The sequence below is a fragment of the Manacus vitellinus genome, unplaced genomic scaffold, assembly GCF_001715985.3.
Source record: "Manacus vitellinus isolate BGI_N305 unplaced genomic scaffold, ASM171598v3 scaffold_6_pilon, whole genome shotgun sequence".
NCBI classification, from domain to species: Eukaryota; Metazoa; Chordata; class Aves; order Passeriformes; family Pipridae; genus Manacus; species Manacus vitellinus.
In genome coordinates this window covers 17,836,400-17,861,662 of record NW_021940750.1, presented here as the reverse complement: position 1 = coordinate 17,861,662, position 25,263 = coordinate 17,836,400, and the positions used below count along the sequence as shown (strand labels likewise).

The 25,263-nt window shown below is 36.3% G+C and overlaps 1 protein-coding gene across 20 annotated transcripts in view; it reads left to right on the top strand.

Moving 5' to 3' along the window:
- Positions 1-25,263, top strand: part of RALGAPA1 (Ral GTPase activating protein catalytic alpha subunit 1) — a 142,416-nt gene that overhangs the window by 7,309 nt on the left and 109,844 nt on the right. For all 20 annotated transcript variants that reach the window (XM_029964221.1, XM_029964218.1, XM_029964207.1 and 17 more), the window contains exons 2-13: positions 4,801-4,911; positions 5,413-5,462; positions 6,898-6,955; positions 7,629-7,672; positions 8,590-8,767; positions 10,338-10,453; positions 12,402-12,540; positions 18,447-18,655; positions 19,142-19,381; positions 21,528-21,716; positions 22,204-22,341; positions 25,099-25,247. In XM_029964221.1, the coding sequence (XP_029820081.1) occupies positions 4,801-4,911; positions 5,413-5,462; positions 6,898-6,955; positions 7,629-7,672; positions 8,590-8,767; positions 10,338-10,453; positions 12,402-12,540; positions 18,447-18,655; positions 19,142-19,381; positions 21,528-21,716; positions 22,204-22,341; positions 25,099-25,247 (1,621 nt within the window). The remainder of the gene's footprint in view (positions 1-4,800; positions 4,912-5,412; positions 5,463-6,897; positions 6,956-7,628; positions 7,673-8,589; positions 8,768-10,337; positions 10,454-12,401; positions 12,541-18,446; positions 18,656-19,141; positions 19,382-21,527; positions 21,717-22,203; positions 22,342-25,098; positions 25,248-25,263) is intronic.

Genomic DNA, 25,263 nt, shown 5'->3' with positions numbered 1-25,263 from the left:
TAAAGGATTGGGGTGTTGTACATGTAAACTCGTAAGCTTTGCAAATTCTTGTTCAAGTGATCCTCTAGTATTGTAATTCTAAGTATGATATTCAAATAGTATCCTCCTTCTAATCTGTACTATTATGGGTGAAATTTTTATTGAAATACTTTTCTGAATGGGAATTATTCCCAGTTAAAAAGGGATGTGCTAATAAATGAACAATAATAAAAACACTGGAGCAAATGGGTTTACTTTCAGTCAGAACAAATTTTCTACAAGAAGACTATGACCTGGAATCTTTGCTTACTAAAATGATCAGCATGGACACGTAAGTTTTGAATATTATACTGAGATACTTAAAAAGAAAGTAACCTTTCAGAAAATTCTGAACAATTAACCTTCAAAAGAGCCATTTGAAAACATAGGAAACAAGTTTCTAAAATACAGTCACACAAGTTGGTAGGAGGGTTTTTTATTTTGATTGTTTTGGGGTTTTCTCTTTGGTCCTTCTTTGCTACTGCTGCAGTCATAAGGTGGGGAGTAGCAGAACTTCCATATTTCAGTGGGTTTAATGGAAATAGGAACTCCAGTAGATCTGGTACTTGAATGCTCTTGTAATGAGGGTCAAATATCTTAAATAGCTAGTCATGCATTTTTAGTTTGGTTCTCTGTTTCTTGCATCAAATTAGAACAGAAATCCATAAGCTAAGTACAACTTCTAAAACTTAAACTGAAAAAGAGAACTTAACTTAATGCTGAACTTTGAAACCCCTTCTTTTAGAAGCTTTATGGGATGAAGAAAAGGAGAGAGAAGCTGTACTATGTCTTCTTGTGCTTAAATGTAACATTCTCCTTGAAACAAAACAAAAACCCAAACAAAAAGAACAACAAAAAACCAAAACAAACAAAAACCCACTGAACACAGAGTTAGTAGAGAGATCAGATTTCTACCAGTTTTTAAGTTACAGGAAGTTATTAAGGAAAAATCAGCAATCAAAGATCCATGTTTTTTCCTGTTCTAAAGCATGAAGAAAACTGCATTTTCTTGACAAACAGCTTTCTTAAAATACTGGAAATCAGGATTTCAGTGTACTAGAACTATGCTTTGTTCAGTAGAAATTTTAGTTTTTACATCGTTGGAATACAGCAATGTCTCATTTTTCCCTCTCACATTCTGAGGAACTTTTCCAACTATTTCATATGGTGCCAGATCTATTTCTGAGTCCTTCTCTCCCAGTCCGGACATAGAAACAAAGAACACAAGGAGTACATTAGTTTGTTTGTATTCTTCTACCACAGATCATGTAACTAAGTTCTTTTTTTAAAAAATAAAAAAAGAAATGTACTGGAAGTTATGGAGGAAAGCCTGTTTCTGTTTAATCCTACTTTACCTCAAAACAAGGCTATGTCTCTTCTTAAAAAGGCAAAAAAGACTTAACTAGCCAAAACAGAGAAGCAACTTCCTGCAAATTCCCAGTTCAAGGCTGTCTGAAAAGGATATGCTGCTTGTAGAGGAAATTATTTTTATGTTTGTATGCAACATTTATGATACTCTGAGAGAACATAGAGAAGAGACAGAGACCTAGTGTTGGAGAAAATGGTTTAAGATGTGAGAACTGAGGAGCTGTATCTTTAGCTGATCAAAAGGATAAAGGTAAACTGAATATTTTAGAGACATTTTCATTAAGAAAAAATCAGATCCTTAATTAATGAAGAAAGCTATAACAGCAGCATATAACTGGAAGTTTTAATGTTACAATAATCAAGGAGAGCAATAGTCTCTCCATGCATGTATTAGTCTTGTGGATCATACCTTGTATAGCAGTAGCTGTGAGATGGAATGATGTTTACAGGTGGCCAGACTAGATAATTTCCAGATCAAACTCTTTTAAAGTCTACATTGTTATCTCCATGCTGTATTTGCTTTTTTTCTCCTCCTCCTTCTTGCCATAGTTCTTAGTCAGGGTATTTATAATGAACTCCAAACTTCTTGACCAACTCAAGGTTACAAAGTTCTGCACCAGCAGCTTGCTGAATACACCTACCTTGCACTAGGTGTCCTTTGATGATGAGCAGATTCTGTCTTTTGCTCTAGGTGGCAAACCTATCAGAAGAACAACTGTATTTTCCCTTCCTTAGAAAGAAACCTGTTTTTCAGCATTAACAGAAATAGTTTGGGTTTTTTAAAAAGTATTATTTTCACATAATGAAAGAACAAAATTCCCATTGAATAAAATGTCATATTTTCTTCCATCTAATGCATTACAGTTTATTGCAAGAATTCAGTTGTTGGTAATTGGTTTGAATTTTAAAATCTTGCTTTTGATTATGCTATCAAGTGTGATCTTAGGAAGAAATCAGAGAGAAATGCATTAGCTACAGAAGTTGCAAAGTCAAGGAATTTTTTACTTTGCCTCCTACTCTTGCAAGTTATATCTGTATTCTGAAGGTATGCTTTTAATGTTAATTAGATGTTAGTGGTAATAGTACAGGTCTACCAATGCTCCTTCAAGCATTTTCTGAGGTCATTGACACCATATTTTTTTTTTAATAAATAAAGACAAAATAAAAATAATTAAAAAAAAAAGGACAAACCTCTGCAATTCCACCCTACCTCCTACCCCAAAGTCAGAATGCATTACCACAGTACCGATTGTACGTATGCAATTATGTGGTAAAATGAGAATCACTGTTCAGCTGGTTATGTAGACAAGCCTTCAGTTTGTTGCCTGAAGAATCTAGGAATAGTGTCTCTAGAAATTACTGACTGTTTTATTGATTGTTTAAAGAATACATTTGATTTGGGATTTTTTTTTTTTGTCATCTTCAGAGTTGATCCATGTCGGGGAAGGAATGAGGGCCTATTTCAGGAAACAAAACATTTAACATGCCTGCAAAAATGCAGCATTCCTATGTGTTGATTGGCAGAGACCCTGCTTATCTGCCTCCCTTCCCTTTAGTATTTGGAACTAGTCTTTTTGGCACATTTGCATCAAGTGAACCATTCCACCACTTTCTATGTGCAATTCCCATTAGCAGTTAAGTATATGGACTGCAGGATACCTTCTGCCACCCTTATTCCAAACATCTCAGTCATTGCTTTTTTTTTTTTTCCTTTAATCCTCCCATCTCAAACTCTTTGTTTTCTTCCACCTGTATTTTCTTGTCCCTAGCCTAGGACTCACTTAGGGTTCTGCCCCATGAATGGAAGTGTTTGTAATGGCTTTGCCTATGCTCTAGCGATAGCTCCATTTTGTGTGCACTTGTCCAGACAACTGAAAATCATTGTCTAGCTTGTTTAAAGTGGAATTGGTTTTTGTTGTCCTATAACATTTCCATCTGTTAAACTCTGACAGTTCAGCTGCTGATCTGTATGTGGTGTAGCAGTTTCTGCAGAACTGGGAGTTTGGTAATCCTCTGGGTGGTCAGGCACATGCTTGCTGCTGGACCACTAAGTTTATTCCCAGCTGAGCTGCCTTGCTTAAGAGTTGATCTTAGCTGCTAATGTAGTGCTGTCAGCTATATTAGAGCACTCTGGCTCTGCTACACTCATTATGCAAGATGCTGACAGAATGCTGTGATACAGCAAAATCTGTATTGGAAACTTCTATAGCAAAATTTGTTTTAAGATAGTCCTCTAAAGCTACATAATAAAATATAACTGAAAATATGCCATGGTCTTGGCATTTCAATTGATTCATTTTGTGCTTTTTACTCTACCGTTTGTATATCCAGTCACGTAAGATGAGAAAGATTGATGTATTCTACATTAGAATACATAGGTTAAAACCCCTATGATCCCATACAGAATTAGAAGGCAATTTATAGAAGATATGTCTACAGTGAAAGGTGATGTCTCAGTGTGTAGAGCTGGTGAAAGGACTGCCTTCATGTTTTATTTTTGTTTGGTTTTGTTTGTTTCACATCATTATTCTGAAAGGAGAGAGTTTTGCTCCACCTAATTTCTCTAGTCTTATGTAGTTAAATAACAGGACAGAGAGTGTCTCTTGGTTCAGTGTGTACTAAGGCTTGAAGGAATTGGTTGTTTAAAATGATTGGTTTAAAATTAATCTAGATAAATCACTGTATTTCTTTACTGGGGATTTGCACAAAACCATCTGGGGGGTTGTGGGAAGAGAATCTGGAAACTTTCCTGAGGTACACCAGAAAGCACATCCCTCTATACTTAACAGTGATTTTTCCACCTCAGGGTATCCCTGAGGTCCTAGCTTCTGATCTCCTGAGACCACACAATCAGAGGAGTATGGGGGGCTGAGCCAGACTAGAAAGTAAAGTGCATGTTGGAGCTTGGAGGGAATAAGGAGGCAATGGTGGGAATCCAGTGCTGCTGTTTGCATCCTCACAGCTTGTTTTTCCAATGAACAGATGTGTTCCTCGTTTACCATCCTTCTTATACTTCTTTAGTAAGCTTAGTTGTGTCCAGTAATTACAGTTGGGAATCATGATGGTCTTTCTGCTGTAGAGTTTGGGCACCACTGCCAACTTTATTTCTATGAAATTAACAATTAAAAGCAGATTTATCCATACAGTGCTAGTTCTGATGGAATTGGGATTTGCTGGCGTTACTGTCATGCAAACAGTGAGCTTGCAAGAAGATGCTGCTTCCTGGTTTAAAATTCACTAGGCACTTATGGCATGCCGTCCTGAATTTTATTAGCCTCAATATAAAGAATAAAAACTTCAATAGCTTCTTTACCAATGATAACTTTTCTTTTAAATATCTTCAGTTCTTACTGCTGGTTAATGGTATGCAGTGGTTGATTATGAATGTAAACAATATTCTGTTTTGTTTTTCAGAGAATGCAGAATCAATTGATCTCAAACAGTTTTTTGACCTACATTTCTCACATATATATTATGTGTTCTTTGAAAACTTTGTGACTATTGAAGTTGGCCTTAAACAAAAAGGTAAGTATTCTAAATAGAACATTTTTTGTCTAAGTTCTTGTGGTTTTGTTATAAAATAATGCAGGCTGCTGTAAATAAAGCCCTATGTGGTCACAAATGGTAACATTAGCTGTGCAGAAATATGTGTAAGCACTACCTGCAAATAAAGGCAGAGCAGTGAGACATGCACAGTGGAGGTGAGCAAGAGGTGTTTATTCTCTGATAACAAGGTTTGTCCTTTTGCAAAGTGAGGATTCTTAAGGTGTTATACTTCGTGTTCTGCAGAATTATTCTTTAACAAGATATTGTGTAACTTAGTCTCTCCCAGCTGTTGATGCCATAGTAGGAAGTTATACAAACTGTACCTGTTATAAACTGTATTTATGAAATCTAATTTTTATTTGTGTAAGTAATGCAAAGTTATGGTTGTATAAATGCAGGGTTTTGTTTTACACATTTAAGGATCTTCATCAATGCTTTTATATTTTGTTTTGATAATGAAATATTTTTAATTGCATCTAGGTCACAAGTCTCAGAGAGAAGAATTAGATTCTATTCTTTTTATTTTTGAGGTAAGATAATTTGAATATGTTTTTTGCTTTGAATTAAGTCCTGTTATTCTACAGGAATATACACTTTGCCTGGAAATACACTTTGCATTTAACTGCTTTCCTTCTTCCTTTTGCTTAGAGCTTAATTTATGTGCTTTATGTGAGAAGAAAAAGAATTTGACTTGCAGTTTTGCAAGAAGATGTCTAAACTGGAAAAAGATATTTTTTTCTATGTCTGCGGATAGTTCATTACTCTTTGGTCGTGATGTTTCCCCATAATGCATTATGCACTTTGAAATGCTCATAAAGTCAATCTCTGTTTAGTCATGATCTCTTTGACTTTTTGATTGCTGTTAGCTCTGATTTTTCTCATAATAGATTGCTACTGCAGAATTGTTTTTCATAGATCCTTTTTACTTTCAAAAAGATTCATTATTTGAAAATTGCATTTCACAATATCCTTTCCAAAAGCATATCTTGACTTAATTTAGGCAAATTAGAAATAACTTAATTAAATCAGAACATTTCTGAGCAGACACTGTAGTTTAGAAATAGCTTAGAATGTAAAATTTTTGTCTTTCCATTTTGATGGAGGCTTCTAACTATAGAACAAGGACTGTGTTTTTTTTTTAAATATGTATAACTGAAAGCTGATCGATGCTTATCTCATGGTTGAATACAAATTCGGTTATTATTTATTGATTAGTGAAGTATGTTGGTGAATATGAAGAGAGCTAGTTCATTTGTTCACTAGTTCCTGCATAAAGGGATATTAGGTCATCTGTGCTTTGGAAGCAGTTGCACAGGGTGCTGGAGGGCCACATCCAGGAATTTATTTGAGAAACTAGGTTATTTACAAGTTACAAGTGCCTCTAATTTAAATGTTGCAAGTGCTACATGATAAATTTTTAACTGCCTTTGTTACTAACTGCTCTGTTTCTTACTGTCTGAAGATGATCATCCTCCAACCTAAGTGTAGAGGTTTTGTCTTGGTTGTTTTGCTGTAGCTCATTACCCCTCTGAGAAGGCAGAAGCGAATATTTGCTTGTGCCACATAGGCAAGCTGACAGCTGAACATCCTAGCTTAAGCCACTAGAAAGGTGGAATAATCTAATGCAACCTGTTGTGAACTAGAACTGAGGCAGATGCTCATCCTATTGCATTCCCTATGCCAAAAGCAGCAGTATCTATCAGAGAGGCAGTGGAGCCAGATGAACTGCAATAACATCTGAAGTCTCTAATGCAGGATTTGTCAGACAGTCTGTCAGAGCCATTGGGCTTCTTAGCTTTAGGAATGGGATCATCTTGAAAGGACAGTAATGCTTCCAAGCAGAGCAGTGTGGGAATTTTTTAAGTTGGTGCTTTGGCTTCTGACCTGTGGCCTTTGCAAAAGCACTCTTTTGTCTTCCGAGACCAACATCTGCAACATGCATCCTTGGGTTCTGTTTTTTTATAGAAAATTTTACAACTCCTTCCTGAAAGGATTCATCAGAGATGGCAATTTCATAGTATTGGTAAGTTGATTTTCTTTACTTTTTTTTTTCTTTACTTTTTTATTTTTTTTGAGCATCTTTTTTATTAGTAGATACTAGTAGTTTATGCTACTCATTTCCTTGAACTTTAAGTGGTGTACCAGGGATTATGGTCTTGAAACTCTTGCAAGCTAGGTTAAGGAAAAATATAATAATAAAGAAAACAAACAAAAAACCCCACCAAAATAGTGAATGCTCTTTTAGATAGAATTAAATCTGGGAATCTGTAAATAGAACAGTGGCTGAGAAAGAACAAGGACAAGGTGGAAAGCTTAAAGTTTTAATTATTATTTTTTCCTTATTTTTTTCTTTTCGTAATACATTTCAGTATTGACATGAGGTTGGTGTTTGTAAATGGGGAATGCTGATTTTATGCATAGTGATGACTTGAGAATGATTTACTTTTAATTTACTGCATCTCAAAAGTCCTTGGGGAAAGATATTATACATTATGAGGAAGCTGTAAAAGGTGATGTTTGGTTTTTTCCTTCTGGCATTGAGTCAGTTGCCTGAAGATATCAAGGTCACCAAGATTAAACTGGAGATTGCCAAGGACTTGTTTAAAAGTTACTATCAAGTCTGACCGAGAACTCTGACATCTTACTTATATAGAAAGAAAGAACAAAAGCAAACGTATTTTTTTCCTTTTCTTTAGGGTTGATTTTAAAGAAGCTTCTTCACACTGGAAATTCATTAAAGGTATTGGAAAAAGTTACATACTACGTTTGCTTAAAATACTTAAAAATACAAATAAGAACATAAGAGCAAATTTTTATGGTAAAAGCACAGGAATCAGAACCAGATCATAACTTGTGTGTCGTGAAAGAATGACTTCAAATCATCATCTTTACCTCAGTAGAACTACTCAGAGTAGTAATGTGTTTATATAGAGTAGCCAGTGGTTTAAAGGATTTTGCATTAACACAGAAGTATTGCCTTAACCGTTCATTGTTAGGGGCAAGGAAACTGGTTTTAGGATTCAGGAATCAGAACTACCTTGGAAATGGAAGACTATCTATGTGCCAAAGAGACTTGCTAGTGGGTAGAATAACTTAAATGGCTGACCATGGAACAAAAGCCACTCAAATGTAACATGTAGTTTTGGTACTGCAGCAAACAGCTGCTCCATTCTTCTGTAAACCACCTGCAGGCTCGTCTGATACAGAGCCAGGAGGGGAGTGCTCTAGGACTTCCATCTCCTTTTTGAAGGAGAAATGGAAGAAGGTAGAATGGGTCATTCTGATACAGAAAGCTCACTCTGTTGTTAAGTCACGAACACATTTAGAAATTTTATTGCAGTCTTTATTTTCTGAAAAATTTGTGGTGTCTTGCAGTGCTGTAGTCAAGCAAATGCTTAGACACGTGTTGGTTTTTTCCTCTTCTTTCAGAGAAACCCCTATGAAAAATTCTGTGAGACAAACAGCAGTGAATGTACCAGGGTTACCCTTGCATTTCAGCAGAAGCAGCAGATGTGTTAGATTGGCTCTGCTGATTGCTGGTGGTCATACTGTTTGTCCTCGTTTTTTCTATCACTCACCTTTTCCTTCCAGGATAAGTGGAAATTCTTTTGTATGTTCTGGGACAAGATAACTTATTCCGTTTTTTTTCCTTCTAAGATACGTCGAGAGGGCGTGCGTCTCTTTCTTTTGTGGCTGCAAGCTCTTCAAAATAACTGTAGTAAAGAACAATTATGGATGTTTTCCTGTTTGATTCCTGGATTTTCATCACCACAGTCTGAATATGGCCCCCGAACACTTGATAATCTCATTAACCCTCCGCTTAATGTTCAAGAAAGTAAGTTATTTGGTAACAAATTCTCAACATAATTCAAGTCTTGTCACAGAAAAGGCAAGTTGAAGTAACAAAAACTAAGGTACATATGTACCCAGGAAGATGATGGAGCTATTAATGAGTTTCTTAGCAGTTTATCAAGTCCTCTTTCAGTAGCAACTGTTCTGTTATTTTTCAGGATGAGTTGTTTGAGTGTTTTCCCTAAGTATGGCTATTGTAGCTTAACACAGGGGGGGGAAATTAACTGACCAATTTTATGCAATTCTTTAGAATTGCAAGAGGATACTGCATCTACTGCAAAGTTGTACATTCTGCTTGCATTGAACATTTGCACTGGCTTTGTTCATACTCCAGGGACCAAGCTGTGCAAAGCAGTTTCTGGTGTGACCTTTAAGAGAATGAGTGGTTTTTAGGGCACTGTGTAAGGACAAATGTGTCTGGGTATGACCAGGCAATTAAGGCTGTGGTATTTTTGCAGCTTGAAATCTTTGAAAATCATCAGACCTTGTAAATTGCAAAACCTGAGGTCATAAAGGTTTGCATCAATAGAAAAGCATGAGCATTCTGAGATAAGGTTTTTATACTTTCTAGATTTTTTTTTTTTACTGGTAAGGTCATTATCTTGATTCTAATTTATAGAGGATAATTTTTCTCTTATGATGATTCTTAAGACAATTTTTCCTTTGTTCACTCCAGCAGTAAGTATCAGATACTGGTTACTTTGGGCAGCCTCTTGCCTACTAACTCAATTTATTCTTCTTAGTGGGATTTTAAGCTTACTTATTAATGAATTGCAATTAGATGGGGTTGTAAGTGCAAACTGTGCATTCACATAAGTGGGAATAAGAAGTTAGCTGCTTTTTCCTCTGAACATTAAGTGCTGTTGCCTTTTTTCCATCTTCACCCAGTATTTTAATATTTTGTTGCTTGTAGAGGCAGGCAGTATCTCTGTGACTAGTTATTAAATTTTCTGAAACTTTGCAGACAAATTTCATGGCAGGATAGCTCTGCAGGCAAAAGTTTGCTACATCCTTAAGCCCTGTTCTGCAGTTATCTTGTGAAATGCAGAGTGCAAAGAGTGAAATGTGAGCATCTAACTACAGGAACAGGAGAAAACTCAACTCTGAAGTAGCTTCGTTGTTGAGGCAAAGAAAAGATGTAGCTAGTAAAACTTAACAAAAATGTAACTGATTGACTATCAAATGAGAAAATTGTGAAAGATGTAAGTAAAAAATTTGGCATTTGTGCAACATAAATGTTACTCTATTGTTTGCATGAATTCCAAAAGAAATGGATTACACCTTTTGGAAAAATTCAGTTTTGACAGGTAGATTCCCAAGGTGCATTAAGAAAACCTAGTTATTATCTGCTGTGCTTTTTATATGTGTAAGAAATTAATTCTGTGGTGGTTTATTAGTTAAAATTTCCTGATTTTCATTAATCTATGGGTGTACTGTTTTACCTATAACTGTCTCTGCTTACCCCAGTGCATTCCTATCTTCATAACTCGGTAGATATTTATGCATGAGAAGTGGTCTAAATGTTAGATGTACTTCTATTTTTCTTTAAATAGCTCAAGTGACTACAGAGGAAATCACTCCACTTGTTCCTCCACAATCGGGAGATAAAGGACAAGAAGATTTAACTAGCTATTTTTTAGAAGCACTTTTGAAATACATGGTAATTCAGGTATGTTCTATAGTTTCCAAGCAAACAAGTATGAAATGATTAACACCTCTTTGTCCATTACAATAAGTATTTTACTTCTGGCACTGCAGATGTTTATAAAAATCCTTTAAAGATTCCTCCCTCTTGCCCCTCCCTCAAGTGTCTTTTGTAAAAAGCAGGTTCTCCTAGAAAAATCTTCACTTGTCTTCTATGTGAAGATTCCTAGGTCTTTTACCAGAGGATCTTCCATCAAATTGTGACATAGAGGAAAAACAACTTATCAGTCACTTCCAGCTGATTTCAGCTCCCTTCCCATTTTCACCTCCCCTTCCCTGCCTGTTGCCTTCAACCAGTGAATCAACTGTGTGCAGAAAATGAAGACTTGAACAAGTATTTAGTCCACAATGTGCAACTCGGGCTCACACTGTATGTCCTTCCCTTTGTAGTTTGACACTACCATGATCTCAGCCAGTACTTGAAATGCAGGGCAGGGCATGGCAGCAGCTTCTGTCAAAAACTGTGGCCTAGCTGTTATATGTTATGTAATTGATTTGCTGGCCAGCTAGCACATGCTGTTTCTGAGCCTGCTCTGCTGTCATGTGCACAGCAAGTTGCTTGACTGCATGACACATGGTAGATGTTCCAGGGTACTGCCTTCTGGGTTAGACTTGTCCAGCAGAGCCCAGCTGGGCTCAGAAGTTTTCCTTCACACTTTTGCAGGTTTTCTAGAGAAGATGGGCAGTGTACAAATATGACCAATGTTAAAGCTTTCATGGCTTCCCTTTATCTATCCTCCTCTGTGAACTTTGCCGTGCTGGAACAATTTGCAACCTCATTTTGTTGCTTCCAGCATCCCCCAGTTTGAACAGAGGTCATCATACTTGTGATCTGTAGGGTAAGCTTATTACTGACTATTCACTTTGGAGAAAAATAGCATTTATGTCTTTGAAGACAACTGCTCTCTCTGTAGTGAATTGGTAGTATTATATTTAAATGCAGATAAGTCATTGAGACAGGTGTCAAAGGGCTTGTTCAGTATGTGAGTGCTGAAAGTTTTGCTGAAGTTTCTTTAGAGGCACTGACAGTTGCAAGCTGAGTAGTTACTTCTTTGATATTAAGTTCTGCTAAAGGACTTTGTCACAAAATAATACGTATCGCCCGTTCTATTGAATTATATTGGGAGATGAAATATGTATTGCACTCTAAAAGCCCTGAAAATAGATCGTAATAGAACCGTGGCTTTGAATAAGGAATGGAGGAGTAGAGGGGAAAAGGAAAAAAAAGAAGGGCAAATTACCCAGCTCTGCAGGCAGATGGATCCTTGCAAACAAAGATGGAAACTGCATGTTGGATTTCTTACGGAGAACTTACTGTGCTTTGTACTGCTTACCACGTAGGAAAACATTTCATAATGGGAAATGCTTAGTACTCATGATCCATGAAAGTACATTTGTGTAACTCAACTTTAAAGTTGTATCTTCTGATGCACGTGGTTGAAAAATGTTTGTTTCATATTACCAACTATACAAATGAATCCAAGTACTTATTATAATGACTATATGGACACTTATTAGTTGAAATGTGTTAAAAGAAATTGTTAAAGAAATATTTGGAGTGGCATGGGTAATTATTCTTCTCTTATAAAAACATTTTGAAGTAAAACAGTTTTATTAAAAGCTCTGGATTTGGGTTTACTCCCTGACTTAGCAAGGTGACTTGTAAAGGTGGATGTATTTCTATTGGTTTAGGTATTTGGTGTGTTCAAGTTCATTTTGAAGCAATGTTTTGGAAGAGAACAGCCTTTGTTTCTGTGTTGTTTCCTAGCTAGTTTCTTTTTAATCTTTCTGAAAGTGTTTATTAAAACGTATATGATTTTGTTTCAAAGAAATAATTGATGAAATGTCCTCTTTGTAAATTATCTTTCTATTCCACTTATAGATGTTTACTTTGTCCAATTTCTTTTTTTAAGGTTAAGAGTTTAGAATGGAAGAACAAGGAAAACCAGGAAAAGGGATTTTCATTTTTATTCTCAAATTTTAAGAAATACTACTTACCTTCTATTTTCCCAAACATTTGTAAGGAGAGCAGCTTGTATAACCCTATACTTGGTAAGTGTTAACACAGCTGATAAAATCATTACATTTTACTTAATACGGAAGTTATGATGCAATTAGTGAAGATGCCTCTGCCCAAGTTAAGTTGCAAACTAGACCAAATGCCAGTTGAACAACACTGACTTTATTTTGTAACATTAAGTGTATAGAGGAAAGAGAAAGAGAGAGAAGGAGAGAGATAGTACCAGCAAAAGACAGTCACCACCTGTAGATCCAGCAGCATCCCAATGATCCTTCTTTACCTTGGGCTCGGTGGCATGGTGGGGTACCCAGTTCATTTTTCTGTTGGTAACTTCTGTGCAGAAAGGGGTGCTGAGTCCGTAAGGTTTGCTGCTGACTACCAAATCTTTTCACATTTATACATTTTAGCAAACAAAGGAGTTAATGCTTATTGGCTACAAGTTACATAGTTCTCTTATTAATTAGTATTCTAGCTTCTGTTGGTTAAATGATTCCCTTGCTTCTCATGCTAATTAGTGTGCATGCTCAGTCTTTCTCTTCTTTTGCATCATGGATTTCTTGAGTTGGTGGGCCATGAATCAGTGGTCATGATCTCCCCCTGCCAGAATTACCTTTTACCCAGTCAGAGCTGATTTCAGCACAATTGCTGAGTTGGTTTAATTAGTTTCTTCCTTTTCTTGGGAGTTGTGACAGTTGTCCTTGTGGCCCGTAAATTCTGAGTTCTGGGTATCCACAGAGGCATATTCCAGGGTGATTGGGTGGCTGTTGATGGTCACAGATGCCATCTGTCCCATAACTTGGGATGATCTTTGTTTGACCGATGATATGCATATGAGCAGTTGCTTCTTTTCCACACAGTCTATCACCATGGGGATGAATTAACCAGGATGTGCTAACCAGATCTTGCCTCTGCCAAGGCCTGGAATTAGCACCTTCCTGTCAGAAATTCCTCCCTTCTATGGCCTTAACAGTGTTTGAGGCAGGTAACTGTGCTCTCTAACAAGAGAGTATAGCAAAGTTTTTTGCTTGTCATGTTGCCCACGAAGAGCATTCTCCAAAAGTATTTCTCATGAAAGAACATGTTATGGTTCCTGTTCATGATTTTCAATTCTTTGTTTGTGGAGGCCTCTGACTCTTTCATTAGAGTCAGTCTTGCTATATTAACCTGATTGAGGTAAATGAAATGTTCTTGTAAAACAGTTCTTTAATGTGATCTGTGTTGTTGATCTCAGTTTTGCTCTGAAGAGAAACTACTGCTGCTGGGATAAAAGGTGTTAGTGTGCTGTTCTTTGAGCGTGTTGGCTTTATCTGTACAGAATGATAGTGTTTGGATCATACAGTGCTTGCTCATAGTTCTCATAGGGCAAAGTTAATTAGGTTTTTGTGCCAACTGCATTTTGTTAAGAGCTTGGAGTAGGAAGAGGAGGCTAGAGTTTAACACACTCTTTAAAGCTGATGGTACTAGAATGTATCTTTCCACATAGAGTGAAATTTTAGGTTTAAGCAAACTTAAGTAGAGTTTTACTCAGAGGTTTTTAGTCCATTTTTAAACTAGAACATTGTTTGCAAATCTTGATTTTTGTTATATCAGGTTTGCATGCACCCATGCAGTGTTGGTTGTAAGCCAACAGAGTTCGAGACTCTTCTTTGCAAAGCGATACCAGGTACTCAGGCTTTAAGCTACCATTTAATTACTTGAAACACTACTTAGACAAACACCTCACCTCACTGTTCCTCTTATCTGTTGGTGCAGCATCTCAAAAGCATTAGTAGGGATGTCCAGCCACAATTCCATATTATAAAATCAGGCTGTCAGGGAAGTTTTTTGAAAAGGTTGTAGTTTCTTCCAGTGTATATATATTTATTTGGATTTCAGAGATGGTTGTTTCAAAACCATGTTTTCTTGGGAAAGATAAACAGTGGAGCTTCTCATCTAGGGGAGAAGAGACAGTATAAATCTAGCCATAAGTAACAGTAGAACAAGAGTTATGTGAAGATGCTGAAGAGATTCAGTGATAAAATAGCTACAAGAAGTATGGTAAGCAGTGCTAAGAAAGCAAACCTACTGTTACTTGATGTCCTCGAACAAGAAATATGGAAGTTATATTTTCTATTTCTATGAAGATCTTGATTTAGTCTTCCATAGAAGTGTTACTGTAGTCCTCTGTTTTTCTGTGAACCGCAAACAAGAAACTTCCAACACCTTAGTAAAGAAGAGGACAATAGGGAACAAGAAGAAATGGGCACAGATCTCCAAAATTACTGTGAGTGCCTTAAACTCTGCAAAGTCAGCAACAGTGATGAGGATTTTTGGAACAATACAGTGATGAAAACAGCAGAAGCACTGGTAAGTAAAATAATCTTTTCTCCTCTAGGAAGTTCTTCTCTGGCATGCATCTTCCCACCCTATTTGAAAATAATCCTGTGCCTGTTCTGAATTTACAGCATTTAGGCTGAAAGCAGGGCAAACTGGGCACTGAGCCTGCTACTCAAAACAGTTCTTATGCTACTGGTGTAATGTTTAATCTAGAAGAAGTCATGAGGTACAAATCAAAACAGTAATTTTAATAAACATGCATTGATACAGGGCTTTACTGGATATAGTATATTAGACTGAGGTTTCTTTTTTTCCTTCTTTCCTGCTTTCCTTCTTTCTTTTCAGATAAATATATTGGTTAGAGTAAGAAGCACTGAGCATTCCAGTTACAAGAAGGCTAGTGTTGTGCCTTGCATTAGAAAAGCCCATGAGATTGTTTTTTTGTGGGGATTTTATTTTTTTTGTTGGTTTGGTTTGGGGGTTTTTGTTTCTTTGCTTGTTTTTGTCTTACTGTAGTGTTAACAGATGTTTGTTAAACATCTGTTGAGATTGAGTTAGAAACTGTTTAGGAAGAACTAGAGATATGGCAGTAAGGTTCTAGGGGCATTGCTTCTTCCATTATAGTAATGTGCCTTTCTATGCCGTTTCCAAGCCATTTGAATGGGCTCCTTCATGTACAGGGAAACAACAGAGTGGCCTATCCTACAGTTTTCTTCAGCTTTTCATTCCTGATGAACCCTTTATTGTCTTAAAAATTAAGTGTGGTCAAAGCTTACAAGAGTCCACCACTATAACTGAGGTTTTGCTGACCTTTTCGTTTTCTACCCTGTGTATGTCTTCCACCACCTACAGCTTCCTGCCCTTTTTGGCATCAGCTCATGTCAGGTACCCAGAGGGGGAAGGGCAGCAGGTGTGGAAAGCCCAAAACATTACAGAAAGGAAAAATGGAAAGTTGGGGGAAGGGAATATTTCCTTTTGTGCTGTTTGAGTCAATCTAACAAGCTCTGTTTTGCTTTGGTTTTATGTCTGTGTCCTCATCTGAAGACTTGATACCTACTTCCAAGATGGACAGAAATGTGAAAATAGAGGAAATGGCTGAAGGAGGATACATTTGAGAAGCAGCTTCAGCACATACTGCAGTTGAAACAAAATGTATAGAAAGGATGTTCCAAGAGGATATCATGAAGCTAAAAGGAGACAATATACTGCAAAGACATGTTTACTGCTTTTTAGTCCTTTTGAAAATACTGCAGCCTTTGTGCTCTGCTGAATGCAAATAGATACCAGAGAGAACCGATTTTTGCATCTTTAAATAATGTGCTCTCAGGCATTTGCTTTCTTCTTTCACAGACTGTACTGTTATATATGCATCTGTTTAAGATACTTGATTTCATTTTCTTACTAGCCTGCTGCTTTCCACAGAATGAAAACAATGTGCTGAGGTTTTTCATTTGCAGTAAATAATAAACCATTTGTAAACTTTTCAAAAAGTATTGTGTGCATTTGTTACTTAGGTCGATGGTATGCAAGAATCGTGGGTTTTTTTCTCTAAAAGTAATGCTACCATTGATAAGTGTGCATGTAACTTTGCAGTGTGTTCTGGGAACATTCCTCAGTTTAGCAACATTGTGATGAGTTTATCACTACTAAAGTATGTGGCTGTTGAAATGGCACCAAGATATACCATCTTGGATATCCTCAGTGCTGGTGCTGGATTTTGTGTATTTGTATGGATAACAAGGAAATCTTTGCAGCAGTCTGGCAGATAGGCTGGCTTCACTTTAGATGCCTTAAAAAGGCTGTCGTAATTTAATTGCCTAGATAGTAGTAGTTTTTCTTTGCTACCATCCAGATAGCTTGTGTATTCTGATACCATAAACTGGCAAAGTTATGCAGGATCCTTTAAAGTAGCTCTTGACCTTGCATTAGGAAGATATGGTCAGGGAACAACTTTATATTGTTCAGTGTGACTACTTTATATCTTCTTTGACTCTCACCATTAGTATGTTTGAACTGCCCTCTGGTTTGTTAAACCATGGAACATCTCTCTTGCTCATGTACTACAGGCTATGGAAGAGTCGAGGCAGTGCTGAAGTACTATTTCTGTCCAATGTATCACTCTGTCCCTGGATAGGACTGTAATTTTTTATGCTTCCTTCTTTTTGGTCTTGTTTGTTGTTGTTTTGGTTTGGATTTTTGTTTATGCTCTGTGTGTTTTGGTTTGGGGTTTTTGTGCTGTCACTAGATTAAAATTGGGATACTGAAACACCAGCAGCAGAGTGTTCTGACAGCACATATCATAATCTGTCCTCACATTAATATTCATCTTCTTTCTGTATTGGAGCATGTCTCACACTTGCCCTTGTAGAGCTAGGATTAGAGTTGGTTGGCACACCACTCCCAGAGAAATGTCATTTGCACATGAAAGTACTGCTGCTGCTTCAGGGTGATAATTAGTAATGCAGAACTATTCTGCACCCTGTCTTGGGTTATGAAACCCAGAAATTACATTTTGCAGTGTTGAGTCACAGAAAAATGCACAATTTTAAAACATTATCCCTGTGTTTCCTCATCTTTGTAGTGCTTTTATCACACATGTCCATTCTATCCACATTGAGTTATTAAGTACTGGCATATTTTTTTCTGAAGCGTATTCAGGAATACTGATGACTCCAGCACAGTAGAGAACTAGAAGCGCTAAACAGTTCTGAACTATCACGTAGAACATGGGATAGTGAAAATGGAATTGTCAGTTGTAGGCTCCAAATAAGCACAGTTCCTGCCGGTTTGTGTGCTGCGGGACATCATTCATTACATTCCCGGCAGGCCAGTACAGAAGCTATTGCCACAGAATCATCTTTGAGCTAAATCATAGGGAGGTGTGCCTGTGGTCTGTCAGCAAAGTCCAGCAAAAGTAGCCAGTGCAGATGTGGCACTAGGTGAAACTGCAAAGCTCTTATGGCTTTGGAGCAGGATTTCTCTGTTCTATTCATATTTCACCTATTGCAGGGCCAGAAGAGGCTGTGTTTATTGTAGCTGCTGTATACATTTGGGAATTATATATCTCCCATTGTAGTCATGGTTAGATTTGACAATATCTTAATTTTGTATGAAAATAGTTTTCTCGTATAGGTCGTAGTCTAGTTAACAGTTATTTTGCTACTTAGAACTTCTTTGTAATTTTTAATGAAAATGTGAAGTAGTGAATTTGATGAAGTTTATATTTAAATATTGGGTATAACATGTAGCTTAAAAAAACCTGAAAACAAGGAAAATAAATACATTTACTTGTTTAGGGAAAAAAAAAGCAAAGATGTAAGGCTATAGAAATCACTGTCAGATAAAAAAATTAAAGGTTTTGCATAGAAGATATAAGTTTCTGTCTTTTGGACCAAGCAGTGTTGTCTCCCTCTGGGAGAAAAGTAAAGTGTTTTGATGTCTTATAATAATTGAACTTTTCTCTATTGCATTCATTTCAGCACATCTTGGAATGAGTTGTGCAACAGTGAATGTAACAAAACACCTCTGAAAGTTCACATGTATTGTTTATGGTTTTAGGATTTCTTTCTTACACAGAGCTTTCTCTCTGCACATATTTTTAAGATGTTGTATTTCTTCACAGATATACCACAAATGAGACCAAAGCCACACTATGTAATGGTTAAGAAAGATGCTGAAACCAATGAGGCAATATATTGCACAAAGGAACCTTTTATTAAGGCTCGTGTTATTGTCATTCGATGGTTGGTGTCTTTCTGGCTTGAGCCAAAACCTCATACAGGACCTCATATTCCTGGGATGGAAGGTGAAAATGTGCCAAAGAATATTCAGGTAAAATCAAATTCACCAAAATGTGTTTGTTTCCATGTTTTTGTCTTAATTGTTATGTCAGCAATATGCACTCCTATGATAATTACAACTAATGAAAAGTTAAAAAAGGAATTTCTGAGCAAATGTTATGCTTATTAATTCACTTCAGAACTATCTGCTATGCTGCTTTTTTTTTTGTTTCAAATTCTGCAATTTGTTTTTAATCAAATAGACATAAGAACTCTTGAAATGCAGTGAATCCTTTTTTTGTTTTTTTTCTTGAATTCATTGTACTGAATAATTCATTAAATTATACTTGTTTAAGTATAATGTTTATATGTTATATAAACATTATATATTGTATATATTATATATACATTATATATTATATATACACATTATGTATTTTATATATATATACTATGTTTAAGTTGTATAACTTAAATTGTAACATTCAATTGTTGTACTAAAAATGAGCAATGGAATATTCTTTAATTTTTATTTCAGAGAGCAGCTGCTAGCATGGCTTCAAGGGAGGACAGCAAAAATGACAGTACTGATAAGCAGGATAGAAATGCAGAGCCAGAACAATCTCATTCTAATACAAGTACTCTAACAGAGAGAGAACCAAGTTCTTCCAGCCTCTGCAGTATTGATGAAGAGCATTTAACTGATATTGAAATTGTCCGCAAAGTCTTTTCTTCTAAAAGAAGTAATGTTAATTTTCTAACTGAGATTTTTCGACAGGTAAAAAACCCTCTTTAAAATGCATGAATCTTGATTATTAAATTATAAATTATCATTACGTCCTGGTTTTCTTTCAAGAGCACTTGATCAGCAGACATTATATAAAGTTCTTCTATCATCTTGCCTTTAAGGATCTGTCATCTTACCTTTAAGAATCAAAAAGCTAAAATTCTGAAATATTTTCTGTGTAGAATATCCCCAGTTCCTGATTTTTTTAATTTTATATCTTTAATAACCAGTTTGACAGCATTTAACTTAGACTTCACAGTTCCCCATAAACGTGAATGTTTTATCTTTTCATACATCAACACTGTAGCTATTAGAACTCACAACCAACCATATTTACATAAACCTCCTGTGGGAGTCTCCAGCTGTTAAAGAGCTGTTTTAGGAGCAACTGAATGTCCTTACCTTGATAGTGTTCATCAGAAGACTGGGACAGGTGGCTGTAGGAGGTAACAACTTCTGCTTCTGACTTCACTGCAACCAGAAACGTTAGCTGAGCATACTCAAAATAGTGTTTCTCAACTGGAAACTACTAAACAAATTTAAACTGAGAACATGTGCCAGAACAGAACAAGATAGACTTTCCTTATGCCCCATACTATAGATCAAAGACAAGAGAGTTTTCTAAATAATGGTAAAGAAAAATATACGAAGTTTCAAGTCCAGTGCACAACACTAAGTGCTTTAAACAGCAGAAAGCTTAACATTTTAAAACTCTGTTATATCTGGATGAAATGGATATTTTTGGATGAGGTAAATAAATGTTAGAAGCTTATCATATCCGTTGTATTGAAGAGCTTGGACACGTTACTGAAGGAGATACTTGAATTCAGCTGCCACTCAAGGACTTACCGGGTCTAAGACATGAAATGTAGTCTAAAATTATCAATGGTCAATTTAAAAACTGTCCCCACAGTGAAAAATGGCAGCAAAGGCAATTTTCTTCATTCTTTTCACAATGTACTCTGTGAGTTATGTAGATTATTTAGATTTTATGTGCAGTTATGAGATCTCATTTACATCATTATTTAGCCAGGAGTTTTCAGTGTAAATTCATTTCTAATATGTCAGATGTTGTCTAAAACATTAGGACTGAGTTATTCCAGTCAAGAAGAGGTTTCAGTTTTACTAAGTGGTAGAAAGATTGTTTGTAGGGAACAAGTTTTATGCATTTTAGACTTCAGGGTACAGAAAAATGTATATTGAGCTTGCCAAAGACTGTTAGACTTGATGAGCAAGTGTGTGACTGACGAACTTGTTTAATTCTGTAATGCATGGCTCAATTCCTTTCAGTGTGATAGTGGTATTAAATGTCTATTTACAGAGAGAACATAAAACTTGTGTTAAGTGGGCCCTCCTTAAAGACAGAGGCAATGAATCTTCAACATTCACAGCATAGACTCAGTAAAGCTGTGTGTTGGTGTAGTTTATCTGTTTTTTAAAAAATATAATTAGAATGTCGTGGTCGTTGGTAAATGTATTTATAGTTAGTTAAAACCTGACTAGTGTTAAAGGTTTCTGCTCAGTTGTTGTTACCAGTACAGCAGATACAGAAAACCTACTGAAGAGGGCACTGATCAGCCATTACATCAACTCATATGCACAGCTTATAGGAACAACAATTCTAAAGTCTTTTCAGGGAGTCATTTGTTTTAAGGTACCGTTTTGTAAAATCTCATTTGACTAAAAGTAAGATAAATGGCTACCAGTATTGTGTGTCATTTGAATTTTTCTTAGTCATTTAAAACTGGATTAACTCCACTCTTCCAAATCCTCTGAATGGAAAATGTTGTAATAAAAACTTCTGCTCATTCATTTTGCATATTTTTGAGGAGTGTGTGGGTCTGAATTTCAGCAGGCTAGATGTTAAGTAGATATGCCCGCATGGATTCTCATCTCTCTCTCTCTTTGGCAATGAAGTTGTCCAAGTACTTTCTTGACAAGTTACTGTGTTTAAATCTCATGTTTTTTTCAGTTTATATATAAAGAAAGTGAGCAAACATTTAGATTTAGGAGTAAAATGTATGTTAAGATCCTACAGTGGCTATATTTCCCCCCCTTATATCTTGTAACTTGTACAAGAGCCCTACTTGATTTCAAGTGTTGTGACTGGGTTTTGCTTCTTTCTTTTTCTACTCAGGCATTTCTGTTACCAATATGTGAAGCAGCTGCCATGAGGAAAGTAGTAAAGGTGTATCAGGAATGGATTCAACAAGAAGACAAACCTTTATTTATGAAAGAACCTGAAGAAATAATGCAGTGCACAACTGTAGATTGTGATGAAAACATTGACCATAATTCATCAGAGAAAGGAAAAGAAAGAGAAGAGGTAAAATATTTTTGGTTACTATTTGTGCGGCTTTTTAATATGCCAGTAGACAGAGAAGTGGCTTCCTTGTTAGTTTATATGTGGTTTACTTTGATGTTAGAGCATCCGTTGGGGAAAATCAATTGTCAAACACTGCATGAGTGAGCTACCAATTTTATCCATTGTCTGAAGCTTTTTAATGTGGTTCGTTCAATTTAAAACTTCATATCATTTTATGAACTGTTCTCAAGTGATGGATTATACGGTATGCCAACGTTCAGCTGTGTTAAAATGATATACAAATAAAAGCATGAGGAAAATAGTTGTTATTTTATTCATATACTTCTAAGAGAATTGCTACAAGCTTCGTGAAATATTTTTGTATCTTTAAGGTGCATTTGTCTGCCATTGTTTATTATTTAATATCTATTATATCCTTTTTCCTTTAATATAAAGCCAAATTACCTGTCTATAAATGTATGGGATTTTAAGAAAAAATATTTTTCAGGAAAAAGGGATGAACTCGAGTCATGTTAGAAATTCAAACTGGACAAGAAATGGCTGTTATGAAGACACTTTGCATAAAACATCTGAAATTGATATTGAAGAGCAAAATGTACGAGCTGGAGTGCAGTCAGTATTGCAGGTATGAAATAGACTTGATATCTAATTTTATCTAAATTATCTGTCTGAAATTATCTAAAACTCTTGCTATCAGCACATAAAGAGTGGAATGTAATGCAATACTTCTGCCAGGGAATCCCATGCATCTCTGAAGCATCTCTAAATTTTAAAAATTATTTTATATGTAACAAGTATGATGATAAATCCCTTCATGGCTAGGCTTCGCGAACGAAGATATGGGAAGGGCTCTACCCACATTTGCTACAAGCGCGCTCGTGGCTAGAAAGGCCAATATGAGATAGACACGTCTGGTAAAAGACACAGGAGAAAGACTCCTTCGGTGGTATTGGCAAGACATGATTCTTTCTGCATTGTCTTTTCTCCTTGAGAGTGATCCTGTGTGCGTTCTCAAAGGAAGCAGCAGCGTTATAGATAGTGTGTCTCCAGACCTCCCGATTGGAGGCCAGAGTAGACCAGTTATGTTGGTCAATATGGCCAAGGCTGAGATGTTGTTTCATTTCAGGGAGTCCTTGTATCTTCTCTTTGGGGCTCCTCTCTTGCAGCAGCCAGTGGCAAGTTCACCATAAAGCAAGATGTTAGGGAGGTGGTGGTCCTTCATCCTGGAGACGTGCCCTGCCCAACACAGCTGTGTTCTCAGCAACATGGCCTCAATACTTGAAACTGCTGCTTGTTCTAGAACAGACGTATACAGTTAGAATCATGACAGTGGTTCACTATACCTTTATTGACCTTAAGCAGGACAACGTGTATACCAGTGTTGGGTACCACAGTAAAAAAAATCTTTTACTTAGGCGTCAGAACATGCATTCAGCTCTGCATCATATCACAGAAAAAACAATCCTCATTTGAGTGTGACATCTTCAAATACCAGGCTTGCCAGGGCTAAGCAATGGGTTGGTGTGCCAAAACATGAGAAAAACAATCACTGATGGGACACCTCAATCTGCCTCATGAGGTGTTGCCTACAATGTACCACACCTGAAATGTTTTTACACCCATGCACTCAGCACGAGGGAAAAACAAGAGGAACTCAAAGCTTTTGCCCATCCCAGAGATTTGACATCATTGGCATAAGTGAAACCTAGTCAGATGAGACATGTGACTGGAGTGCCCTGTTGGATGGTTACAGGCTCTTCAGGAGAGATAGACAGGGCAGAAGAGGCAGAGGGGTAGTATTGTATGTAGCATTAAACATTTGAAATGTTTAATGAATTGCTTCACTGAAGTTGAGGCTATAGAAAATCAAAGAGTGTATAATTTGGGGATCTTTTAAGGTCGTATAAAGTGTGTGCATTTTATGTATAATATGCATATGCACATACATACGCGGAGGTGGGTATATGACTCCAGACTCCATAATATTCTTTTATCCAGCAGAAAATTTATTCTGAGCAAAATAGTCCTGTGTGTTTGCCAGCTTACTGTGTGCACTTTTGCTGTGGGTGATCATGCTAATTAAAACTCATTTTTACCACAGCCTGAATGATTTTCTGAATACGATTATCTTTTGTGCTGTACACTGTTATATATAAAAATAAACTTTCTAACTGAAATCACTTTTGAATTCAAATATTTTACAATAATTTAAGCTTCATAATCTTTGTTTACAATGACTTTTAAAATATGAAGTGTTTCTGAGAAAAGAAATAGTGAAGTATCTGTTTGCAGTGTATCACAAAGGTTTACACATCCAAGAATGTCTCAAAGATTATTGATGTTGAAGTTTTTTAGGCAGAGGTTCATTTGATTACCAAATATAAGTTGTTTTGTGTTTTTTTTTAGCCTGAGTCAAGACATCATTCTAACCCAGTACTATGTCTCAGTTTGAGGGATTTCCTGGCCTGGAACCACATTTGACTTTCTCTGTGAATCAATAATCCAAGACTTCTTTCTTGAGTTTTCTTTAAATTTAATGCTTGCATAGGCTTATTTCTAGGCCCGTAGAGTAGGTTAGGTACATTAATTGGGGCTAGTGAGTATAAAAGCTGCATACTAATAGTTTTTAATAATTAAAAATCCAAAGCTCTCAGTAGAGGGAAATTATGACTGTAGGACCAATGAAGTCATGTACGTGTGGATTAAGAAAGATAAAAAAATAATTGAAAATCTAGATCTGTGATTCAAGTGCTTCCTAAACTTACACTAAAATATAATAACACTTCAGTAGTGGCTCCTTTAAGTCCTACAGTGTTCTTGCTTCCCTTTTTTTCATAATTTTCATTCTGAAAGTCCTAATTCACTGTCCACTGAAGTCAACCACTGTGGGGAAGGTATCCTGTTTCCTACTTTTGGTAAGCCTTTCTGATCCCAGTGGGATAAATGCTTTTAATTTCCCAGAACATAATACAGTCCATGTCATGCTGAAGCACACGCTGTGTACCAGAACTGTTTCAGGTAGTTTAGCATATGTTGTACTAGTCAGTTGCTGGCTTACAGGTGGACTTTTGTGCAGTGGACTTCTTTACTTTTGTATGTCATATTAAAATAATCGTACTGAGTAGTTTGTTGTACCATCTGTCGATGAGAACAAAAATATTTAAATACGTTTTGTAGAAAAAAATGGGGAAAAGATCAGTCTCATTGTTGCTTAGTCATTACTTCAGACTAACATATTTAAATGTATACTTCTGTGTGCATAAGCAGCCTTTTCTGATAAAGATTTTCTCTTATAGATTTTTTCTTCCTGGTTCTATCAACTGAATCGCTGGAAACATGAAAGTGCTTCAGGCTCATAACACCCACTCTTTTCTACTTACAGGTTTTTATAATAAATTCTTCAAATATATTCTTTCTTGAACCTGCAAATGAAATTAAAGCTCTGCTGGATGAACACACTGATATGTGTAAACGTATTCTTAATATCTACCGCCACATGGTAGTCCAAGTGACTATGGACAAGAAGACATGGTAAAATGCTAATGCT